General features: G+C 43.9%; 1 protein-coding gene across 2 annotated transcripts; it reads right to left on the bottom strand.

The window, feature by feature from the left end:
* Positions 1 to 1,932: 1,932 nt before the first annotated feature.
* Positions 1,933 to 18,582, bottom strand: LOC120034253 (histone-lysine N-methyltransferase EZH1-like). Of its 2 annotated transcripts, none has more exons than XM_038980754.1 (20): positions 18,330 to 18,582; positions 17,085 to 17,274; positions 16,883 to 17,008; positions 15,517 to 15,639; positions 14,722 to 14,839; positions 14,243 to 14,461; positions 13,489 to 13,591; positions 12,583 to 12,746; positions 10,542 to 10,633; positions 10,226 to 10,388; positions 7,775 to 7,956; positions 6,565 to 6,656; positions 6,332 to 6,360; positions 6,084 to 6,209; positions 4,634 to 4,812; positions 4,297 to 4,392; positions 4,049 to 4,130; positions 3,855 to 3,935; positions 3,674 to 3,758; positions 1,933 to 3,516 (listed from the first exon to the last, which is right to left on the bottom strand). In XM_038980754.1, the coding sequence occupies exons 2-20, from the start codon at positions 17,268 to 17,270 to the stop codon at positions 3,456 to 3,458; spliced, it is 2,307 nt and encodes a 768-aa protein (XP_038836682.1). In that variant the 5' UTR covers positions 17,271 to 17,274; positions 18,330 to 18,582; the 3' UTR covers positions 1,933 to 3,455. The 2 variants fall into 2 exon arrangements, with proteins under 2 accessions (XP_038836682.1, XP_038836683.1); XM_038980755.1 differs by having other exon boundaries at positions 3,401 to 3,516; positions 3,628 to 3,758.
* Between the last annotated feature and the right edge of the window lie 2,857 nt (positions 18,583 to 21,439).

The following is a 21,439-nucleotide window of genomic DNA, read 5'->3' as shown; positions in this document are numbered from 1 at the left end:
AAAATTGTGTGAGCCCACTCCCTTGGCTGAGAAGCAACCCCACACATGAATGGTCTCAGGATGCTTTACTGTTGGCATTACACAGGACTGATGGTAGCGCTCACCTTGTCTTCTCTGGACAAGCTTTTTTCCGGATGCCCCCAACAATCAGAAAGGGGATTCATCAGAGAAAATTACTTTACCCCTCAGCAGTCCTTTAGTCCTCAGCAGTCCAATCCCTGTACCTTTGCAGAATATCAGTATGTCTCTGATGTTTTTCCTGGAGAGAAGTGGCTTCTTTGCTGCCCTTCTTGACACCAGGCCATCCTCCAAAAGTCTTCGCCTCACTGTGCATGCAGATGCACTCACACCTGCCTGCTGCCATTCCTGAGCAAGCTCTGTACTGGTGGTGTCCTGATCCCGCAGCTGAATCAATTTTAGGAGATGGTCCTGGCGCTTGCTGGACTTTCTTGGGCGCCCTGAAGCCTTCTTCACAACAATTGAACCGCTCTCCTTGAAGTTCTTGATGATCTGATAAATGGTTGATTTAGGTGCAATCTTACTGGCAGCAATATCCTTGCCTGTGAAGCCCTTTTTGTGCAAAGCAATGATGACTGCACGTGTTTCCTTGCAGGTAACCATGGTTGACAGAGGAAGAACAATGATTCCAAGCACCACCCTCCTTTTGAAGCTTCCAGTCTGTTATTCGAACTCAATCAGCATGACAGAGTGATCTCCAGCCTTATCCTCTTCAACACTCACACCTGTGTTAATGAGAGAATCACTGACATGATGTCAGCTGGTCCTTTTGTGGCAGGGCTGAAATGCAGTGGAAATGTGTTAGGAATTTTGTTAATAAATAATTAAAACAATTTCTAGCTTTAGATAAAACTATAACTAATTGAACTCTGCATGCCTGGTGAAAAGAGATTTGTGTTGTGGGTTATAAAATAAGCAGAAAGGGTCATTAAACTATGGTTGAACTGACCCAACTTAGCCCTGAGATGTTTAGATAAGGCTTTTTAGGTCTTCCATTATCTGGAGTTGTCTGCTAAAGTGGTAATAAATTATAGTGAGCCTTCAGGATAATAGATTATATTGTGTGTCATGTGTGTGCGCTGTGAAGTTGGAATGAACTTTTGAACCTGTTTTCTATTTGTCAGGACAAGGAGACTTATTCTGTAACCTATGACGTCATATCTTGTATATAAACCTGTTGTTTATGATCAAATGGTAGCGTGCTCCGAGAATAAACACTATTATCTAATTTTAATAAGACTGTATCCTGTCTATTTTATGTTAATAAGTATCTTACAAATTCTTATAAATAGACAGATTGAATTTAATTAATGAGTACATTAGAGGAATTATTTAATTCCACTAACAAAATGTTTTTTGGGGATTCAGTTAATTTGCGTGGCAAAGAGGGACTTTGCAATCAATTGCAATTCATCTGATCACTCTTCATAACATTCTGGAGTATATGCAAATTGCCATCATACAAACTGAGGCAGCAGACTTTGTGAAAATTAATATTTGTGTAATTCTCAAAACTTTTGGCCACGACTGTAGTGTTGAACCAGGATGTGAACAAGAAGCTAGGGTTAGGGCTAGGGTTGAGGGTTAGTGTTGAACCGGGATGTGGACATGAAACTAGGGTTAGGGCTCGGGCTGTGGTTGAGGGTTAGTGTTGAACCGGGATATGGACATGAAACTAGGGTTAGGTCTAGGGTTGTGGGTTAGGGTTGAACCAGGATGTGGACAAGAAGCTAAGGTTGAAGGTTAGTGTTGAACCAGGATGTGGACATGAAACTAGGGTTGAGGCTACATTTAGGGTTGTGGTTGACGCTAGGGTATGTTCAACCCTGACTCATCCTACCCCCCCGCCCCCCCGGAATAGCGCTCCCCCACTTTGACTGACAATGGTACTCAACGACAAGATGCATATGGTAATAATGTATAAAGTTAAAAGTTTTATTTTCATAGGCATAAGTTGTACATAACGATAAATTCCATATAGTTTCAGTCACCTCCGTGCAGAAAGATCTCATCTTGTCGTGGGTGTAAATGTTTTGGACTTAAGGATAAAATCCTGGGTGAATATCAGACCTGGATGTCAGTTCCACAATTCACTTTTATGTAGTGTGACAACGTGATCAGATGGATGGTTGTACGTACACAACATCCAGGTGGGGCACTTGAAAATTGAAATTGTCAAAAACACATTATTTTCCCCCATTTCATTTTCCCGTGGCGAGTATAACCGTAAAATGGTTACCTGTAACACAGTCCTGTCCATTATATACAATACAAACACCATAATGACAACCCTTCTCTTTCAGTTTAGATTCATTTGGCACGCGCAGCTAGTTCAGGGAAGACTATAGTGTTCATGGTTCTTATATACGAATATAGTCTTTTTGGAGTTAGAAGAGCTGACGCTCATGTAAACTGAATGGCAAATGCTTCATAAAGTATACATATCACTGAGTACCAATGGCACAGGTGACTAGAGTTGTCAGACTAAAGGAGGAATGAGATCTCCCATCAACCACCACTTCAGAGTTCACATTCAGTTAGTCGGTTTCTCGTATGGTACGGCATGTTTTTTGAAGAACATTGATATAAATGCACAGGAAGTTATTTCATTATGTATGAAGGGGTGGTGTTGATGCTATAGCCACAGAGACAGGTCAGATACAGAGCTTAAGCATTATCAGGAGTTTAGCATTGCCTCCAAAAAGCTACCAGGAAGAGGCTTTTTCTGAGTAACAGGAAAGGTAACATGACAGGATATTGAGTTCCTCCATCGAGCTGCATTTGAAAATAAAAGCTAATTATCTTGCTAATGTGCTTACAGTTCATTTTAAACCAAAAGACAACACGTGCGCTGTCTTGCACTGTTAATAGATACACTGTAGGCTAAAAGCTAGCGTTGCTCATTGAGAGGACAAGCAATAGTTAATAGATGTGAGTACAGTAACAAAAATACAGAGAGAATAACACACAGCATGTTTTCATGTTAAAAATAACAACAATGCTGTGAGGCTGATGGTACAGTATAAGCGATACATTGAATATATACTGTAGATAGTAGGTTTTGTTGCCCTTCTAATTGCTTGTTTCGTTCCAGAAGCTTCACGTACAGTTTCGATAGGTGAGTGATAAAGCAGTGGGGAAGTGCGTCATACAGAGAAGAAGTGATTTCACTGATGTGGTAGCAGGAGGAAATTGTCACCAAGGGAGAAGAAAACCATTTGGTCACAGCAATGTTGTCAATGCCCCCATTGTCAGCAACATAGATCAGCCATTTTAATTCTCCATTACGGTGAATGTTTCACAGAGGCCAAAAGAGCTTCTGTTTGTTGTGGCATTGTGGGGAGGAGCAGAAGCGTTACCAGGTGGTGGGGGGGGGGGGGGGGGGGGGTCAGTCAGCAAGGGGTCAGTGCGGGTGGTTGAAATGCAGCAGGTTAATGCTAGGTCACGTCGACCTCTCTCTCTATGCCCACATACTTCAGGGCATCATCCTGGCTGTACCTGTAAGAGGCAGGAGAGAGAGTCAGGACAGTATGAAGCGTCAGAGTAAAAAAAAAAAAAATGCAAGTCATCCCACAAATATCAGAGACAACCAAAGAAGGACTGCGATACCGTATTGTATCGAGGCTCCAGTGTTCCCATGGCCACAGGGCTCTACCTATAGTCGAAGAAGAGCTCCTCCCCCTGTAGGATAGCCCGTTTGGCAAAAATCCCGATGCGGTGGTCTCCATTCACCATGACCACTGCAACAACAACAGCCATCACATCACTGATTTGTACACGTCACCAAACCAAATCATCCCACAAAACAGGCTTTGTAATTTTCTATGTGATCCTACCCTTAGCGTAGCAGTTTGGGTTCACCGAGTGATTCGCAAATCGGATTTTATTCCCTTTCCTTGTGGCGTCCACGACAAAGTCTGTTGAGACATAACAGGAACAGTGTCAGCTCAGCGATCACAGGACACAGCGACTGTGATGTCCTTTAAAGGGCTAACTGTGCATCATCAGAGCGTTGAGGAGTCATTATTACCATTGTTCAGGTTGAAGAGGAAGCTGGACATGTATTTGTCGTAGATCCTCCCCCGTCGGTCCGCCTCATCCTGCGAGATTAGCTGCGGACACAGACAGTTTCAGAGTGTGATGGTCAGAATAAATGTTTTATACATTAAAACAAAGACATTCATACAAACGCATACTGATACGGTATGAACCCCACATCCAACTATACCCCACTACAGGATAAAGAAAACTACGTTCAACAGCTTTATGTAGCCTCACCTCTCCACAGTACTCCGAGATGAACTCATTCTTCTGAACTGACTCTTTGATGAAGGTGCCCCACCCTGCCACGTTTGAGGGGGCCAGCAGGAGGTGCTGGGAGAGGTCAGAGGTTAGAGGTCAGAGGTTAAAGTTGACTGACATTCACACAAAATGACAAGACAACACTGGAATAATACAAGTGTGCCTTTCATTCCTCAGCAAGTCATAAGCATGTTAATATGGGTTCTGACTCCGACCTGAATTCAGATACAGCACATCATCAGCTATCAAGCAACCTGTGAAACCAGCTTCTATTTTCTATTCCTTTGGACTGGAACATGACCCACTGGCCTACCTTCTTGAGCCCCCTTTGGATGCTGCAGTTCTTGCAGGAGACTACCTTGCTGTCCCAGTGGTCTGCGGCTCCACAGGTCATACACAGATCTGGGTCACATTCCCTCACCGCCAGGTAGCAGGGACACTGCTTGGTGTTGCACTGGGTCTTACAGCGGCAGCCCGGGAAACGGTTCTGGCCTGGAGAACAACGTAACACCCCAGGGTAGTGTTCAGAGTCAGACAGGGGAACGTTCAGCGGAGAGGTTTATAGTCACTTTTAGAAACGGCATAGAAACATACTGTGGTAACAGAGAGGCTATATGAGTTATATGCCTCAGTGGACTAGAAAACTATTTTGTAACAGAATTCTCTGTCGCTGTGTGGCGAACGGCAACCGCATTTTCATTAATGAACGCTGCCTCAACGGTAAAAAAAGCTGCTGCTCTGTAATGTAACTCATCAATCACTGACCTCTGCTGGCAGCTATGCTGAAATACAGCTGTGCTGAGACTAATGGAAAGCCTTCCGGGCAGAGGAAGAAGGAAAACGAGCAGCAGACAACTTAAAATGTCCCTCTCCTCTCCAACAGGTTTAGCTGGAGGACAATACTCCATAACCAGAGCAGTAACATTAGTCTTGTCTCTCCTCCTTCCTAAGTCTTCTTCCCTACAGTTTGTGTGGCTGTGTGTGTGCATCACCGAGCAGTGTTCATTCGTAGCGGTCTGTCTCGTATAAATATAGGGATGGATGTTGTAGCTCAGGCAATGTGCCTGTCACATCTCTTTGATTCCTCTCCAGGGCTGTGGAGCTCACACATAAAACCCTCCCTACGCTGCTTCCTGTCAGAACCAGGGAGGGGGAGGGAGGACTGTATTTCTATTAGAACACAAAATGACCCAAAGCTGTGAATTCAGAGCCAAGCTCTCTCTCTCTCTCTCTCAACATTCCTTCCTTCCGCCCTGTGGCCATTTGTGGAAGTGCGTGGGCCCAGCGGTTCAGGCTCATTTCTCCTGGGATGAATGTGTCAGAGCATTGTGAACACAGCCCCATGCTGAACAGATGCCCATGCAGCTAACCAAACCCTGCCTGCCAGAGGACAGCTTATCCTGCGAACACACAGCGAGGAGGAGGATCGCCTTACACACTGTTCCACTGTCTATTATGGCCTGTCAAAAGGGCCTTTTTATCCACCGAGTAAAAGAGAGCTAGTCTTCAGCAGAAGAACACATTCCTATTCCCATTACAGAGTTGAGCTGTGAAACCTCTCGCTGTCAGTGCAGGTAATTGTAGTAAACATTTACCACAGCCAGTTTAGTGGAAGAAATGTTCAGTACGTGTTGAAATATGACTTTTTTTATACTGATATGTCTTGGACTTCTGCAAAGGGTCTGTCCGAGTTGGGAAGTGGTGTGTGTGTGTTAGGACGTGGTGGTAGCAGTGGATGTGTGTTTGGGTAAGGTGATACTCACACTCGTGCTCACACTGGCAGAACTTCTCACAGAAATTCTGGGTCATCACACAGGGACAGGAGCTGTCACATGGGTGGTCCGGGTGGTCACATGGCTGGTAGTTGTACACCTGATTGGACAAGTTATCTAGAGAGGACAAAGGCTTTAATTATACAATGAGCAGATACATAATTCTGAATGTGTATAAGAAATGCATTTGACAATGTTAATTTGACTATTTCAATACTTCAGTCAAGTGAAGAACTCACCTTTCTTGAGCTGTATCTTTGCCCATAACCTACAGAAAAAATGAAAACACTTACAATAATCATGTCTATTTCTGTACAAAGGTATTTGAAAAAGAGCAGTTACTTTCATTTTCTGTAAGGTTTCATCTATTTCTCCCACTAATTTGTGTATTTGTGTATCACTACATTCCTATGAGATCATGCTGCAACAGGGACTGGGAGTGAGCAAGTGTAAAAGTCGGCGGCCATCTTGCCTGTGCTTCCTCTTCTTCTTCTGAGGGGCGTTGCCACCATCCTCCAACGGAACACGATGGATCAGGACTTCTTTCACAGCAAACTCATACACCTGAAGAAGAGAGGGAACACACACATGCAGGCATATTTGTCCACGCATACACTACAAGCATACACACAGATATGACGCAACTATACACAACTACGCAGAATGTTGTGTGGTTCTGGACTTGGTCCCATTGTGTAGTTGAGTGTCTCTCAAATTAAGCTGGGAAGCGCATCGCTGCATGTGATTACGCCATAAAACACCCGGCCCTCTCCTCCCCTATTTGAACCCACCACCATCTCAGCGTAATGCACACACACACACACACACACACACACACACACACACACACACACACACACACACACACACACACACACACACACACACACACACACACACACACACACACGCAAAGCCCCAAACCACTTCTGCCTGCCAAAAGAAACAGATTTGGCTTCCTCCCTAAAACAGACAGACACACATTACACAGAGGGAGGGACTGGGAGGCTCGTAGCAACGGTGTTTCCATCCAGCCAAACCACAGGCTCTCTGAGGGATAACAAGGCCATGCTATAGAGTCACACTGGTGTTGTGTTGGGGGCCGGGATGCTGCTGCAGGGGGCAAAACTACTTTGCAATGTCTGTGGCGGATCTCTGTCGTCGCGCTTCGCCCTCTTTGTTTCTCGGGTCTTTGTCTCTCCGTTTTGCTTTGGAGGATTGGAACGTGTCTCTCAATAGCTTTGTAAATCTGATCAGAAGGCCTAATATGTTCCCCATACAATACTCCCATAACTCCCCCACAGTAGAGACACATAACATCCCCACAATACCTCAGCTAGGAAGGGATCCGTTTGCTAGAAGCCGTCTGAGCCCGGAGACCGTGACGGAGTCTCGGAGAATAACAAAGATGTCATATCGTAAAAGTCCTAATTTATGACTCCGCGTGTTGTTTACATTCCATTTGTAATCATCCCAATTTCCCACACAGTATTATATGTTACGACACTTGTATCAATGCCAACACACTACAACACAGTCACCGCACCACTTCGTTGTCTTGTCGGTCTGTACTAGTCTGTAATGTGTTTTAGTCATTAGCGTGTTGGCCAGGAGACTTGCTTTATCTGGCGTTTCAATAGAGTATATGAACATCTGGTGTGTGTAGGCTCTTGGTGGTTCACCTGTTTGCAGGTCTTGGTGCTGATGAGGCGAGCGATGGAGCAGAAGTTGTTGTAGTAGGTTCCGTGCAGCACTCTGAACAGAGACTCCTCAGCCCCACTCCACTGGACAGGAGGTTCCACCTGCTCCCCGTGCTCCTCCGCCGGGCACACCTTGGTGGGGGTCTGACAGCGAGAGTTGCTCTCTGACCGTACGCAAAAACACACACATGCGCACGCACACGCACAGAGAGAGGGGGTGGGGGGCATTTGAGACTCACGCACATACACCCACTGCAAAAGGCAGAGAGTGACATGTTGCTTGGCAACAGGTTCAAGGCTGTGTTACTGTGACCACATGCTATGACTGGGGAATGCTTATTAGTCCGCTCACCAATCTGTTTTTACACATGATTTGAGCTAGTGGGGAAGGCCGCTGGGCCACCAGCTTAAGTCAGTAGTCTGTCTTCAAAATGAAGAGCTGCAGTGACATCCCAGTACAGATATTAGTTCCTTCCAAACGGAATGCAAGAGAGCGACAGTAGAGAGAGTGAGTGAGTGAATGATTAAGACAGAGAAAACGAGAGCCTGAGGAGAGTGCTTTCTCCCCTCCCACTGTTCTCCACATGAGTCTGTCAACAGAAAGAGGAAACCAGGGGGAGAGGCTGAGTGAAGAATCTATTGGTTTTGGGGCTGAAACGCATGGTTGGATTCTTGTGTTTGGAGAGCGAGTGAGAGTGAATAGTTAAAAAATATATTTATATAATCATCTTCAGCCAAGGTTCTCTTTTCTGATGTACTGCATTCAGCACACATGAACCATTCTGGCAGATGAGCGTTATGGGGAACTTAGTCGATCCATTCTGTCATTAATACACTGAGGTATGACAGACATACTGTAGTACCGTAGCAGCTGAGGCATTAGTGTTCTCCTACCTGAGAAGACAGGAAGCTGGTAGTCTTCTATTCATGGGTTGCATCTTTCGTCACAATATTGTTTTGAACGTTCGTTTTGGACTGATGCCCAACTGAGCATCCTACTCGATGTATTGTGAATGAGCGCTGATGAAAATGTAATCAAAAGTACCCCAGCTAGCACAGTGGATCTGGGCCGATTCCTGTGTGAGTTATCTGGCCCAAATGTATTACTTGGGGCCTCGGGCCGATTGGGGCTACTCTCTGACAGATGATTACACGGGCCGCTTTATATAATGAACATTTCATTATTTATTTTTCCATATTTTCTCATTGTTTCTGTGATCAAAAATACAATGAACATTTAAATGAAATTCTTTAAGAGTCCTGTGTAGTATTTTAGTATTGTGATACTTTGTGTGATACTTTGTGTGTATGGAGCTTCCCGAGTGGCGCAGCGGTCTAAGACACCGCATCGCAGTGCAAACTGCGTTGCTACAGATGCTGGTTCGAGACCCGTGCTGGCCGCGACCGGGAGACCCATGAGGTGGCGCGCAATTGGCCCAGCGTCGTCCGAGTTAGGGGAGGGTTTGGCCGGCCGGAATGTCCTTGTCCCATCGCTCTCTAGCGATGTATATGGTGTTTCCTCTGAGGATGGGTATAATTTGTATGTACAAAATGTTTAATAATAATATTTAAAATGACTAAATCAGGTAATTTTGGATACATTTATATCGGGCTGCTTCTGGGTGGATTCTGGTAAGATGCCGGCAAGGGTCGGCTAAATTCTGGTAGACGGAAATGGCCCGATGTACTTGGGCCGATTCTGGGCAGTCATTCATTTTGACCGCTTCTGGGCCGATTCCTCGTTGCTAGCTGGGGAATTACAGTGGCTTAGAAATACAATGCAATTAAAAAAGAAGGCAAATAAATAAAAATCTTTTGTCATCATTTTGATGTCGCCAGATTGACTTTAGATGCAGTATAACGTTAGCTATTTAGCTAAGATTGAGGGAAGGACACCGGATTTTAGCTAGATACTGTTAGCATTGATAGCTATGTTTAAAAAACTTTGCTAGCTTATGACAACATTGCCATCTGTCTAAAGTACATTTGTTGTATTTCCAGGCACAATAGTGTAATTTAGACTGAACAGTCGTTAGCCTCCGTCCAGAATGACTGGGCTTATCACCACTTTAGGGCACCACTATGGCGCCGCCCGGTAGAGAGCGCCTTGAGAACGTTCATAACAATGGCATGACACGACCGAGTGACGGAGATGCAACCTATGAATAGTACCTTAGAATCTTGTCTTTCCCATAATTGTCTCTTAAAGTACTTACGTACCAGACTAACATGAACATCGGCCGTGCGCAGTGGGTGGCCGTCCTATTGCCTCTGACCACAGAACATCGGTCGTCATTTTCTGTTCATTTCCCAACGATTCTACATGTTGAATCGCCACCGTTTGTCAACACCCAGCAGGTGCTCTACTGCGCACCGCTGACGTTCGTGTTGGTCTGTCTTGTCCCTTATAATGCTAGTGTTTCCCCAAGCTACCTGAGGAGCTGGTGGTCTCGTGGTCACTATCCACCTGCTTGGCCTCCTCAGTGGTGCCTGACGGGCCAGGGCAGCTGGAGCTGGGAGGGCGTGGCTGCCGCCGCCGCCGCCGGGGCCTCTGGGAGCGCAGCATCTCCTGATCCGCAAACTCTTTGGCCCCTTTCTTTAGAGGAGGGAGAGAGGAAGAGAGGGACAGAAATGAAGAGGTAGAAGAGTGTTAAAGGAGGGATGAATGGATCAGAGCGTCATCATTGGCTTGTCTGTCTGTTGTCGGGCAGAGTTAAACACAGAGGACACGTAGAGGATCTGAGCACACCTGTAGCAGAAAGCAGTCCGGACCACAGGGCTCTGTCTCCATGCGAATCTCCTTGCTCTTCCTCTTGTAAACATTGGGCGTAGCGTGAAAAGCTGGAAAGACACATACTATTAGTATACTGATAGTAACAATATACTGTATGTTAGTAGAACAGTAATAGTAGGGACGTAAAACATTTCGCCTGCTGCACAGACCCTATGGACACTCTAGTCTAGAGCGCCTGGTTAAATTGTGCTTAGGAGCATATAAATTCTCTCCATGATTAAAGTAGGAAGAAATATATGTCATTGTTGTAAAAATGTGTGAGTCTGCTACATTTACTATTATCATATATTAAAATATTGAATTACTTTGACATATTTAATTAGGTTACATTATGCTAATTTCCCAATGGTGGACAGAACGTGTTACTACATTACACCTACTAACGTTTTTGCCACACAAGAATTGCAGGAAATACACATCCTTTTTACCTCAGATTGGTGATGTTAGTACTACAGTTTATAGTCAGCATGATCTCACAAAATCGATTGCTTAAAACAGATCAATATCTTTGGTTTAGTACTTGCGTTCTAAATAGTAGGCACTTTGGGTGTGCAAAAATAGAACGTTTTATACTATTTTAAATGCCAGGATGTCATACTAACTTTGGGTTTTCATCTAGTAGAATTCGCTGCACACTATTGAGGAAGAGAATAATTTTGAGACCGACGTGTGTTTGACAACAGCTGATAATCAGATATTTTGGACACTGACACTGTTTTTGTCATACACGCCAGTCCTTAGTGGGACTTAGAATGCAGCTGTCATTTTTAGACCACAGTGGCTAGAAAAAAATTGGGCGCTCTGGCATGACATGAATTAATGGATTTGAGGGTTAAGCTATCATTCAAATGAAAGCCAACCCCTATTGCTCTTAGAAACCGATGAGGTGGTGATTGGTTGAAATTATCCAGTCAAAAAAGTGTTTCCTTTTCCGTATTGGCCATCTACCAAAATCATTTTCTCACAGAAATAAGTTGATAAATGGCTAAGACAGGTTGTCATCATTCGACATATATATGTAGTATACCCAAGTTCATTGAGGTTTGTCTGGTAGAAGAGTGCTAATGGTACATATCGCCATGGTTATTGTCCCAGTTCTATTGATTTCAATACGTTATCGATGTGAGTGATTAATATGCTATTGATTACAGTAGAGCAAGCTAATCAATTCCATTCTTGAGTGACCGCTCGGTAAATATTTAAACGTGTGCAGTATGAAAGGTGCTAATTTAGGGAAAGGGGGATACCTAGTCAGTTGTCCAACTGAATGTATTCAACTGAAATATGTCTTCCGCATTTAACCCAACCCCTCTGAATCACAGAGGTGCGGGGGGCTGCCTTAATCAACATCCACGTCTTCAGTGCCAGGGGGAACAGGGGGTTAACTGCCTTGCTCAGGGGCAGAACGACAGATTTTTACCTCGTCAGCTCGGGATTCGATCCAGCAACCTTTCGGTTACTGGCCCAACGCACTAACCATTTAGCAAAATACAAGTATTCTGAACATGTGTGACACGTGTGTGTAGGGTGTAACTTTTATGTATTGGTCTTCAAAATATCACAAGTATTTCAGCATATTGATTATGAATTTGGACATTAACACTCAGACATAAATCAAAAAGCCATGACAACAAGAAGCAGCAACAGTATCATTTTCAATGTTTTACAAACGGTACTTTAAAAATGATTTTAAAACTGAATTCTACTTTATCAGGTAAAAACTACTGAATGAGCCCAAAAACGTGCTACGATTCATTGATTTTGATGATATTAGTGAAATCGTGAAAATATGTTTGTCCTGGCTAGTAATAATGCATTTATTATAACACTAGAGATGTGTTGATTCCAAGAGAGTCCGAGTGAGAGAGAGAGAAAAAACATAAATCTCGAGGAAAAGCCACATGTTGACAGATGTCAATAGATTAAAAACACAGAGAGTTAGAGAGAGAGAGATACAGAAAGTTAGAGAAAAGAGTAAACCCATAGGACACATTACGGTGGAGGAAGCAGTCGTATTTGAAGCAGCGCCTGCAGAACAACGTATGGAAGGAGTGTAAGGACTGCTCCCGCTGGACAGACTTGGCGAACGGCCCGTCTATGTTAGGGGTGCAGAGGGGGGGCAGCTTTACCGGGCTGGGGGGCTCCAGGAGGTCCTTGTACCTAGGGAGGTGTCATTTGGGGAAGAAGGGGATAAAAACAAAAAACATAGCCTTACCATGCATAATATAACTTTGTATTAGGATTGTATTTTGTATGAGCATGGTATATGGCATGATTTACAGTAGAAGTGGGAAACTGCAGTAAGTAGCTGTATTCTGACTCAAGTAGGTCTATGCCAGGGGTAGGCAACTAGATCAGGCCGCGGGACGATTTTTGTCGGAGCGGATGGTTGGGGGGCCGGAAGATAATTATAATAATTTGTACATTGCAAATAGACCACAACTAAGCCCAAAAAGAAACTGCATTTGGAAATAACAATAATTTCATACGTTGATTACGTTGAGACACGATCAACTCAAAAAAAAAATATTTGTGGGAATACTTGGGAACAGATTTCCTAAATGAAACAAATATTTTGCTGAGGTCCTGGTGATTTTACAGTCCTTTTCTTTTTTACGAAAAACAAAACATTATTATTCTTTGTTTTACTAAAAACTTTGGGGGGCCCTGTTGCCGACCCCTGGTCTATGCTCATTTGCAGGTGGATTTGGATGAGAGTGTTTAGTTTGCGGTATTTTCTAAGAAAAAGGCCTTTCAGGTGGGGATGCAACAACTTTTCTATTGAGCGTGAGAAGAGAGGGCCGAGAGCATTATTAGCATCTCCCGGCGAGCTCCCATCTCCATGGTGAACACTAAGCAACGCTCGGCTAAGCACAGCACAGTTGTTGGGCACTTTTCTTACTTTTCCTTCAGCTCCTCCGTCGTACCCTTGTAGGGGAACATCGAGGCGATGGCCGTGAATATCTTATCATGCGGGATCTTCTTATTGGCAGGCAAATCCCTCACTAAGGAAGGTAGTGAGAAGAAAAGCAAAGAGCAGATAATTAGCAACTCAACCACCCCTTTTCTAGTTCCAAATTCCCATTGAGATGTAATTGTATTTGCACTTTTTGTCATGTAAGCAATCATATCGGAACGATAGCAAAGTCATGAGCCTATTGAGAAGGACTGTTTGTCCATGTGCTCCCCCCCCAGTTCCCATAATCCCTGGTGCTCTCTATGTGCCAGAGGTCAAAAGGCCTTGTAACCAGTGTTGGTGTTATGACCAAACATGTCCCCCCATCCACCCTGTCTGTCCCTGGGACTGGGACAGTCTCTATGTAGACAATGCCAGGCAGTGCCACCGTGCTGGGACAGAGCGGCCTGCTGGCTCCTGTACAACGTGGGGTACAGTACAGTCACAGTGATCTACCTGACCTGTACCCGCTGTTCTCTCATGCCACTGATAAGAGTAGGAGGACAAGTCTATAGCAAATACAAATAAGCGAGCACATTTCCCTTCAGATAGTCCAGCATAGTAAAACCAGTGACTCTCATATAGAAAACAGCACATATTGCCTTTTGCTAGATAAGCATCCAATCACATCTAGGAGACATGAGCAACTGTGTTAGTTGTGGTTCCATCTTTCAGTCAAAAGACTCTGGAGGACACTTACCCTCTATGACACTCCTCCTCTTCCTCCTGAAGAAGGCTGTGGGGCCCACCTTGGCCTCTTCAGTCCCTTCCCCAGCGCTCTTCCTCACCCCCTTCTCCTCCTCCTCCTCTTTCCCCCCTTTCTCCTCCGCCGCCTCCTCCTCTTCCTCCTCCTGGTCTGAGTACTGGCTCAAGGCCTCCACCAACTCTTTAAAGATCTCGTCGTTGATGAACCCTCCCTCTGGGAGACAAACCACACAGTCAACATGTCAGCACCTACTGATGACATCATGCAATATACGTCAGCACATATCCCCTAAACAATTAAGATTGCCCCAGCAGCACACAGCAACGCACGTACTGTACCGGTGACATCCTGGAGCACGCCTAACCCCCACGTCTCCAATAATATAACTCCGTGATAGATCAGACTGACAGTGTGCGTAATCGAAACAGGACAGAAAGGATGATATCCCTCGTCTATGTAGGTAGGCAGGTCACCTCTGTCTCCATGGACACCATCATAGTTGTCGATGAGCTCCTCCAGGAAGGCCTCGTCCTGCTCCAACACCTCGTCTCCCATGTAGGGGATGTTATGGAGGAACGTCTCATCCTCCACCTAGGAAACAATTTTTATTGTATTTTTTTATGTAACTAGGCAAGTCAGTTAAGAACACATTCTTATTTACCCCGGCCAAACCCGGACGAGGCTGGGCCAATTGTGACCGGGCCAATTGTGACCCGCCCTATGTGACTCCAAATCAACAAACACATAGTCACATCTGGCTGTGTGTGTGTGTTAATGTGGTACATGAATAAATCTGTGTGCATATGTTCATATTAGGGTTTTTATACCTGTGTAATAACAACGTAGTAACGTTAGAAGTGACCTATCATGTTGTGGCACAGTAATTGAGAAATGACTTTGCTATTGCATAGAGATGGGGTTGAGCGTTTATTGTTATTACACAAGTGGAATAAGGACGTGTTTTTCCTACCGTTCAAAAGTATTAAAACACCTACACATTCACAGGTTTTTCTTTATTTTGACTATTTTCTACATTTCTACATCTAAAATATATTTTGATTTGTTTAACACTTTTTTTGGTTACTATATGATTCCATATGTGTTATTTCATAGTTTTGATGCCTTCACTATTATTCTACAATGTAGAAAATAGTAAAAATAAAGAAAAACCCTTGAATCAGTCGGTGTTCTAAAACTTTTGACCGGTAGTGTATACTGAATGTGTGTGTGTGTTTCACTGTGTGTGTGTTGTCAGGAAAGCCCCATACCATGAAGTTCTGCTGCAGAGGGGACCAGGAGTACATGAAGGGGATTCCTGCCACGGTCGTCAGGGGCCGCATGGCAACCGCCTGAGCTTTAATCGCTGGGAAGCCAAACTCCACCATGCACAACTGTGATTGGACCAGAGACAGATGGGTGAGTATGACAAAGGAGGACTGACCAGCACTGGATTATAACCAACAGGTAGGCTACTATTACCCAAATGGATAAAGACAACGCTATATCCACTGACACTACTCTGAAATGAACTAGGAAACAAATACCAAGACACTAGAGAAGAGCATAGCGAGAATTTCAGGAACACAAGATGCTGCTCTGTCTGCCTCCAGGCTGTTTTCATCATAGGTTCTGAGAGAGTTTAGTTATTGACCTCAGTAAGGCAGCCTCATGACCCCTTTTTGGCAGCTTAGCATCTCCCTGAAAAGGGATGAAACATCACAGTCCTCTGTCTGCCTGATGGGAGAGCAGACCCTGGCCTGGTTAATGAGGAGGCAGGAGCCAGAATGGACTAGTTAATGGCCAAAATGTAGATTTCCCCTTAAATACACATACACAAAAGTAAATATTCTTCATGAGATGGCCATAAACAATAACTGGTAGTGCTGCAACATTTTTGAAAGGCCTAGAACTTATCTTTCTTATAAATTGCTGAGGTGTACTCCCTTTGAGGACACAAACTCAAGTACATAGTACAAATATGATGAAAAATCTGATATGATTTTTTCCTGTTCAACAAAAGTGGCACAACAGGGCTTGAAATGATTGAAATGCGTTCTAAATAACATTCTCTGGGCAATCCAGAGACACCATTCAAATGTGTGCAGACCAACAATGTCTACAAACCATGGATTGCTGATGCTATGTATTGGCCATTGAGAGGCTTTGAAGCAACCGGTCGGCCATATTGGCACTCCACAGTAGGAGCAGTCCTCCATAGGAATGAAAGGAATTCTAAATTATTTAAATTAAATGTTTCAAAGACAAAATGACACGTATTTAAGTATATGGTGCAGACTCGTTACAACCTCATATTTAAGCACTAAGGGCTTTTGTCCATCTGTGACCAAGAGAAAGTGGTCTTGTTTCAATTCTACAAAATTCTTTTGGATTTTTTCCTGTTGAGAGCTATAAATCCATCTGAGAACATCATTGGGAGATGAAACTTCTATTGCTGCATCTGCTAGACTCTCCCGTTTCATACGAGCTATTGCAAGCGCAGCTACGAGGTTCACTGGCACAGGAAATCGTTGCTTTGTCTGGATAGGCCAGAAAATGTGATGCGTCGCCTCCTACTGTATGTCTCTCTATCATTTTGTCTCTCTCTCTCTCTCTCTCTCTCTCTCTCTCTCTCACCTTTTTACCGGGTAGCGCTCCACCTGGGGTAGACAGGGGAACTGACTGGATCCTCAGCTTGGACCACTCCTCGTTCAGCAGGTTGGTACGTTCCTCTATCTTCTGCCGGTTGGACATGAACAAAGCCTGGAAAAGACAGGAAATGTAAGAAGAGTTTGTAATACCTATACACACAATCTCTCTCTCTCTCTTCTCTCCTTACCTTGACCTCCTCTGCGTTTTTAAAGCGTTTCAGCTGACGGAGGCGCATGTACTCAGACTTCACCCTCTTCCTCCACTCCAACAGGCTTTGGGAGGGTATGTTGGAGGCAGAACAAGGTGTTGGGGTCAGGATTAGGGCCGGGTCCGGGACTGGGTCTGAGACAGGGACCTCTGGGGCCTCCTCCATGGTCCTGCACAATGATAGAAAAGACTGGAGTTACTGGCACTGACACAAAGACGAAACACATGGAAGTGCCCTGGTCAATCATGCTAAATAACACTTTTCTATTTCACCAATTCTTAAGGGTCAATTTGTGTGTTGTTAGAAGTAGTATTAAAGGAGGATGTCACTGTCCGTGTGAATGTGGTGTGTGAATTGGTTGTGCCTAACTCCAAAAACACGTTTTACTTGGATCTGGGATGTGATAACATCAATGGCAATTGGAAAAGTAATTTTCCAAGAGCTTCCCGTAAGAGAAGTGATTCAGCCCCCCCCCCCCCCCCCCCCCCCCCCCCACACACACACAGCCAAACGAAACGCATGACTCAAACTTCTGCATGCGTGTGCGTGAGCGAACCACCGCCCCCTTCTGTTAGCAAAAGCACCAAGGACTGCATTAAAAAGGCTTTAAAAAAAACACCTTCCAGTGCATCCTGGTCAGCGCTATAATGTGCCATTCGTAATCGTATCATGCGGGACTAGAACAACGGAATCAGAAAATAACGGGCCTATAATAAAGTGAAACCGCAAGCACGTCAAACTTGTCATATACCTAGACCAAATGGCAGTCTGAAAAACACGTTCTCCCCATGCACATACAACATTAGTAAAAGTGGGCGTTTCTCTTCTGAAAGCCAATATGAAAACAGAGCAGCTAAGTGCGTAGTACACTTTTCCAGGATTTCATAACCTCTTCTGCAGAATTCTATAACCCTATCCAGGTGAGAAGCAAAATAAATGTCGCGCTGCGTAAAGGCTTTTCGTTTTCAGGGCAAATGAGTCGTATTAACCGTACCAGGCATTAGCCTTCCTTAGAATCCTACACCCTTAGAATCCTACACCAACAGTCGATAACAGAAGTCACATACGTTGATGCATCGCCTATCCATTTCAATTGTGTTCGTTTTACGCAATGGACAGCTTTCACGCCCAACCAATAACATTATAATGTGATATTTCTAATGCGCTTCTCTGGGATTCGCGCACACATGTTCAGTTTTGATACAGTGTCGCAGTTAGAAATACCTTTAAGGATCCTCGTGTCCTCTTATTTGTAGCGACTTGAGCTCGCCACTAAAGCGTTGAACTCCCCGTATGAAATCCACCATAAAATACGGATTTCTTCGCTACGGACGCGAAGTAAATAATAGGGTCAGTGTATTTGTGTTCACACGCCGATGGGATCCGAAGATTCCTATGTCGTCCGCAAGCATGCTGAAATTGAAGTTGTACAGTTAAAAGCTGCGCACTTAACTGGCTCAGTTAGAGAGTGACGTCTTTATTGTGATCACACTGTGACTGGTAGCTGGACTGGGGTAAAAAAGCGTGCGACTTGAACGTATATGGACATTTGGATAGCCCACATGTAGCTTATGAATGATTCTACTCACAAGGGCTACACGCCTAGTATAAGGCTACTACTAACGTTATTACTACAAACAGAATACTATTACTATTAGTCAACTATTATATAGGCGACCAAGCTACTATAGGCTTCTAATAACTAGTGGATAGTACTAATGTATCAAAATGCTACAGTTGATAGGTAGTCATAATAATGATGTTTAATATGTTTATTATTTGTTCATATAATGAGATATAATAAAAATAAAAAAAGTAAAATAGAACACATGCCTATACCTATATGGATGTAATGCATTTTAATATGAGGGTCAGGTGATGGTATTTGGGAAGGTTATAGTAACATCATTCGTTCATCACCAACAACCTTTGCTCTCATACTGTATATTGGTAAGGTGCCCTGTTGTATTTTTCCATAATTCATGTATAAATGTCATTCACATTTATACTGGGGTAAAAATAAACATATATTATCAATGAGTATTGTTCCTCAATCAATCATGGAAGAGGAAGATCATGCTGATCATGGAAGAGGAAGCCTCCAGCCTCCAGTCTAGCGCATGTTGTTTTCCTTCTCTCAGGGGGCGGGTGCGCAGCGCGAGCTGGGGCTGTGGTACGCTACTCATAGTCACGTGATTCTCAGAGGAAGGAGAACTCGACTGGTCCAGAAACACAGACAACCCAGCGGCCCAGCCAGGCCAATGTTAGCTGTGTTCAACAGTCAGTGCTCATTGAACAGTAGCCTGGCCTACCATTAGAGACGTACTGCTTTTTATGATACACTATGTCTGTTTAAATTAAATGGCAAATAACTGTCTGGAGGATAGAAAGAAAATACTCTATGCAAAGCATAATCTATTATAGAGTGTTCATAAATACCATAGAAACAGCTAATAGATACATATTACATCATGATGGCAATGTAAATGCTTTATAAATGAAGTACTGTGCAGGTAGGAGTGAAAACTAACAAAACTGCTGGTGAAAGTGAAGCCTGCTGTCTTTTTTTCCATACACAAGATGGCACTGTAGGGCTACTTTTATTAAAGTTCTCCATTATATTACAGTTGTACCAATATCACTATATTAGGCCTACAATTCTTCCAGGGTGTAGAATGACAAGTCTACGGCTGGTTTATGATCGGGCCATTGGGTGATAGTGTAAGTGATAGAACAGGGGTGGGCCGAATGACAAGCAACAGGATGGAAAAGGACAACATAATCCACTTCAAAACACCAGGCCCAACCAGAATAAAATAATGATTAAGTAATGAAATCATCTTCAAAACGCCAGGCCAACCAGAATAAAAGAGTGATTAAGTAAGAAATAATCTTCAAAATGTGTCTAGTTGCTGTCTTTTGACGTAAACCATATGCTCAGTCTTTACTCTGTGTCATCGGGCCTTATTGATAATGTATTGATCATTGATTCACATTTAGCACAGTATGGCCGGCCCACCTACAATGGAATCATTTTTGTGTACAATTAGTTCTGATTCTCACTCATAGTTACTGGCTGTGTATTCCTGAGGCCATTAAGCATCTCAGAGTAGGAGCGCTGACTTGCCTTTTAGATCCTATATCAGCACTCCTACTCTGAGATGCTTGCTAAATACAGCCCCTGATCCGTAATTCTGACACTGCAGACAGTAAGGCAGTTTCAGTGTGTCACCTAGAGTGCTCTTCTACGGTGCGTTTTTCTTTGCCCGCTCTCTCTCTCTTTCCTGGCACATCCACATTGGTGCTCGATCTGGGCCGTGGCGAGTTTATACTAGACTGTGAAACAATAGCAAACATGAGAAAGCAGGAAGACATGCCTGAGAGGGAGGCCCTTATCAGGGGAAAGTTCTTAATTGTGCTCTATGTAAACGGTGTGTGTAACTCTTGGCACCTGGAAAGAGGGTTTTAAATCGTCAGATGTGAGAGTGGAGATGGATCAGTTCAGAGGCCTATCGGTGCAGCTGGTGAAATACACTACACAGTTATTAATCATCTCAAATAATTCTCAAATTGAGGTGCTGATCTAAGCGTTTTTTGACATTCCTCAAAATATGCTTGTGTCTTGTAGCCCATTGGACATTTATTTGAGCCTCCCAATGGAATCGTTTGGTAGAAGCTGATGCGCTAGAGAGAGAAGAAGTGTAGCTGAGTTTATGGTGAAAATTCTACGATGGCACCAATAGTACAGATGACATGTGTTGCCTTATCCCTTGATGGCTCTGCGCAGATTCAGATTAGCTAATGTACTCAAGTCCTTAAACGTTGGAGGTTTATTCAATCAGTTGTATAAAGAAAAACAAATCCTTGATCTGTGTTGAAATGTGGAAGTCATTTCGGCCCAGAGTCCTAGCAAGCTCAGTCCCAGCTGAGGCAGACAGTACATCAGTGACGTGGATGAATGCATGATGAATGCGTCATTCTTTGTGTGTACTGGAGGGCCCAGCAGTGTCTCAATGTACTACAGCAGCTCTGTGGATATGCCAATGACAGCTTTGCAGGGGGTGAGACATTCCACAGAACTACTGCTGGGGGGATAGATTTGTCATCAGCCATTACCTCACACAATAAATACAGAAACACAAAAACATATATCCCCTCATCACCAGCTGGGACTTCCCCCACACTCCTTGTGCTGACAGTGACAGAAAACCCAAATCATATTTGACCTATGTACACTTCACTGTTAGTGTTAAGTTAATAAACGTTTCCCTACAAACAAAGTGAAGTTGATATAAGTTTCCTTACAAACTTGATTCAGCTCTGTCTGTTTCTCA

This window comes from Salvelinus namaycush, chromosome 41, assembly GCF_016432855.1.
Source record: "Salvelinus namaycush isolate Seneca chromosome 41, SaNama_1.0, whole genome shotgun sequence".
NCBI classification, from domain to species: domain Eukaryota; kingdom Metazoa; phylum Chordata; class Actinopteri; order Salmoniformes; family Salmonidae; genus Salvelinus; species Salvelinus namaycush.
This window is presented reverse-complemented; position numbering and strand designations above follow the sequence as displayed.

Bases quoted from the DNA above. Each gene is read 5' to 3' on its own strand.
- LOC120034253 (XM_038980754.1), bottom strand. From the start codon at position 17,270: ATGGAGGAGGCCCCAGAGGTCCCTGTCTCAGACCCAGTCCCGGACCCG. The intron at 7,957-10,225 runs GTAGCTTGGGGA...GCGTACGGTCAG, and splicing joins CGAGACCACCAGCTCCTCAG to AGAGCAACTCTCGCTGTCAG. The intron at 3,759-3,854 runs GTAGGATCACAT...TTGTTGTTGCAG, and splicing joins CCCAAACTGCTACGCTAAGG to TGGTCATGGTGAATGGAGAC.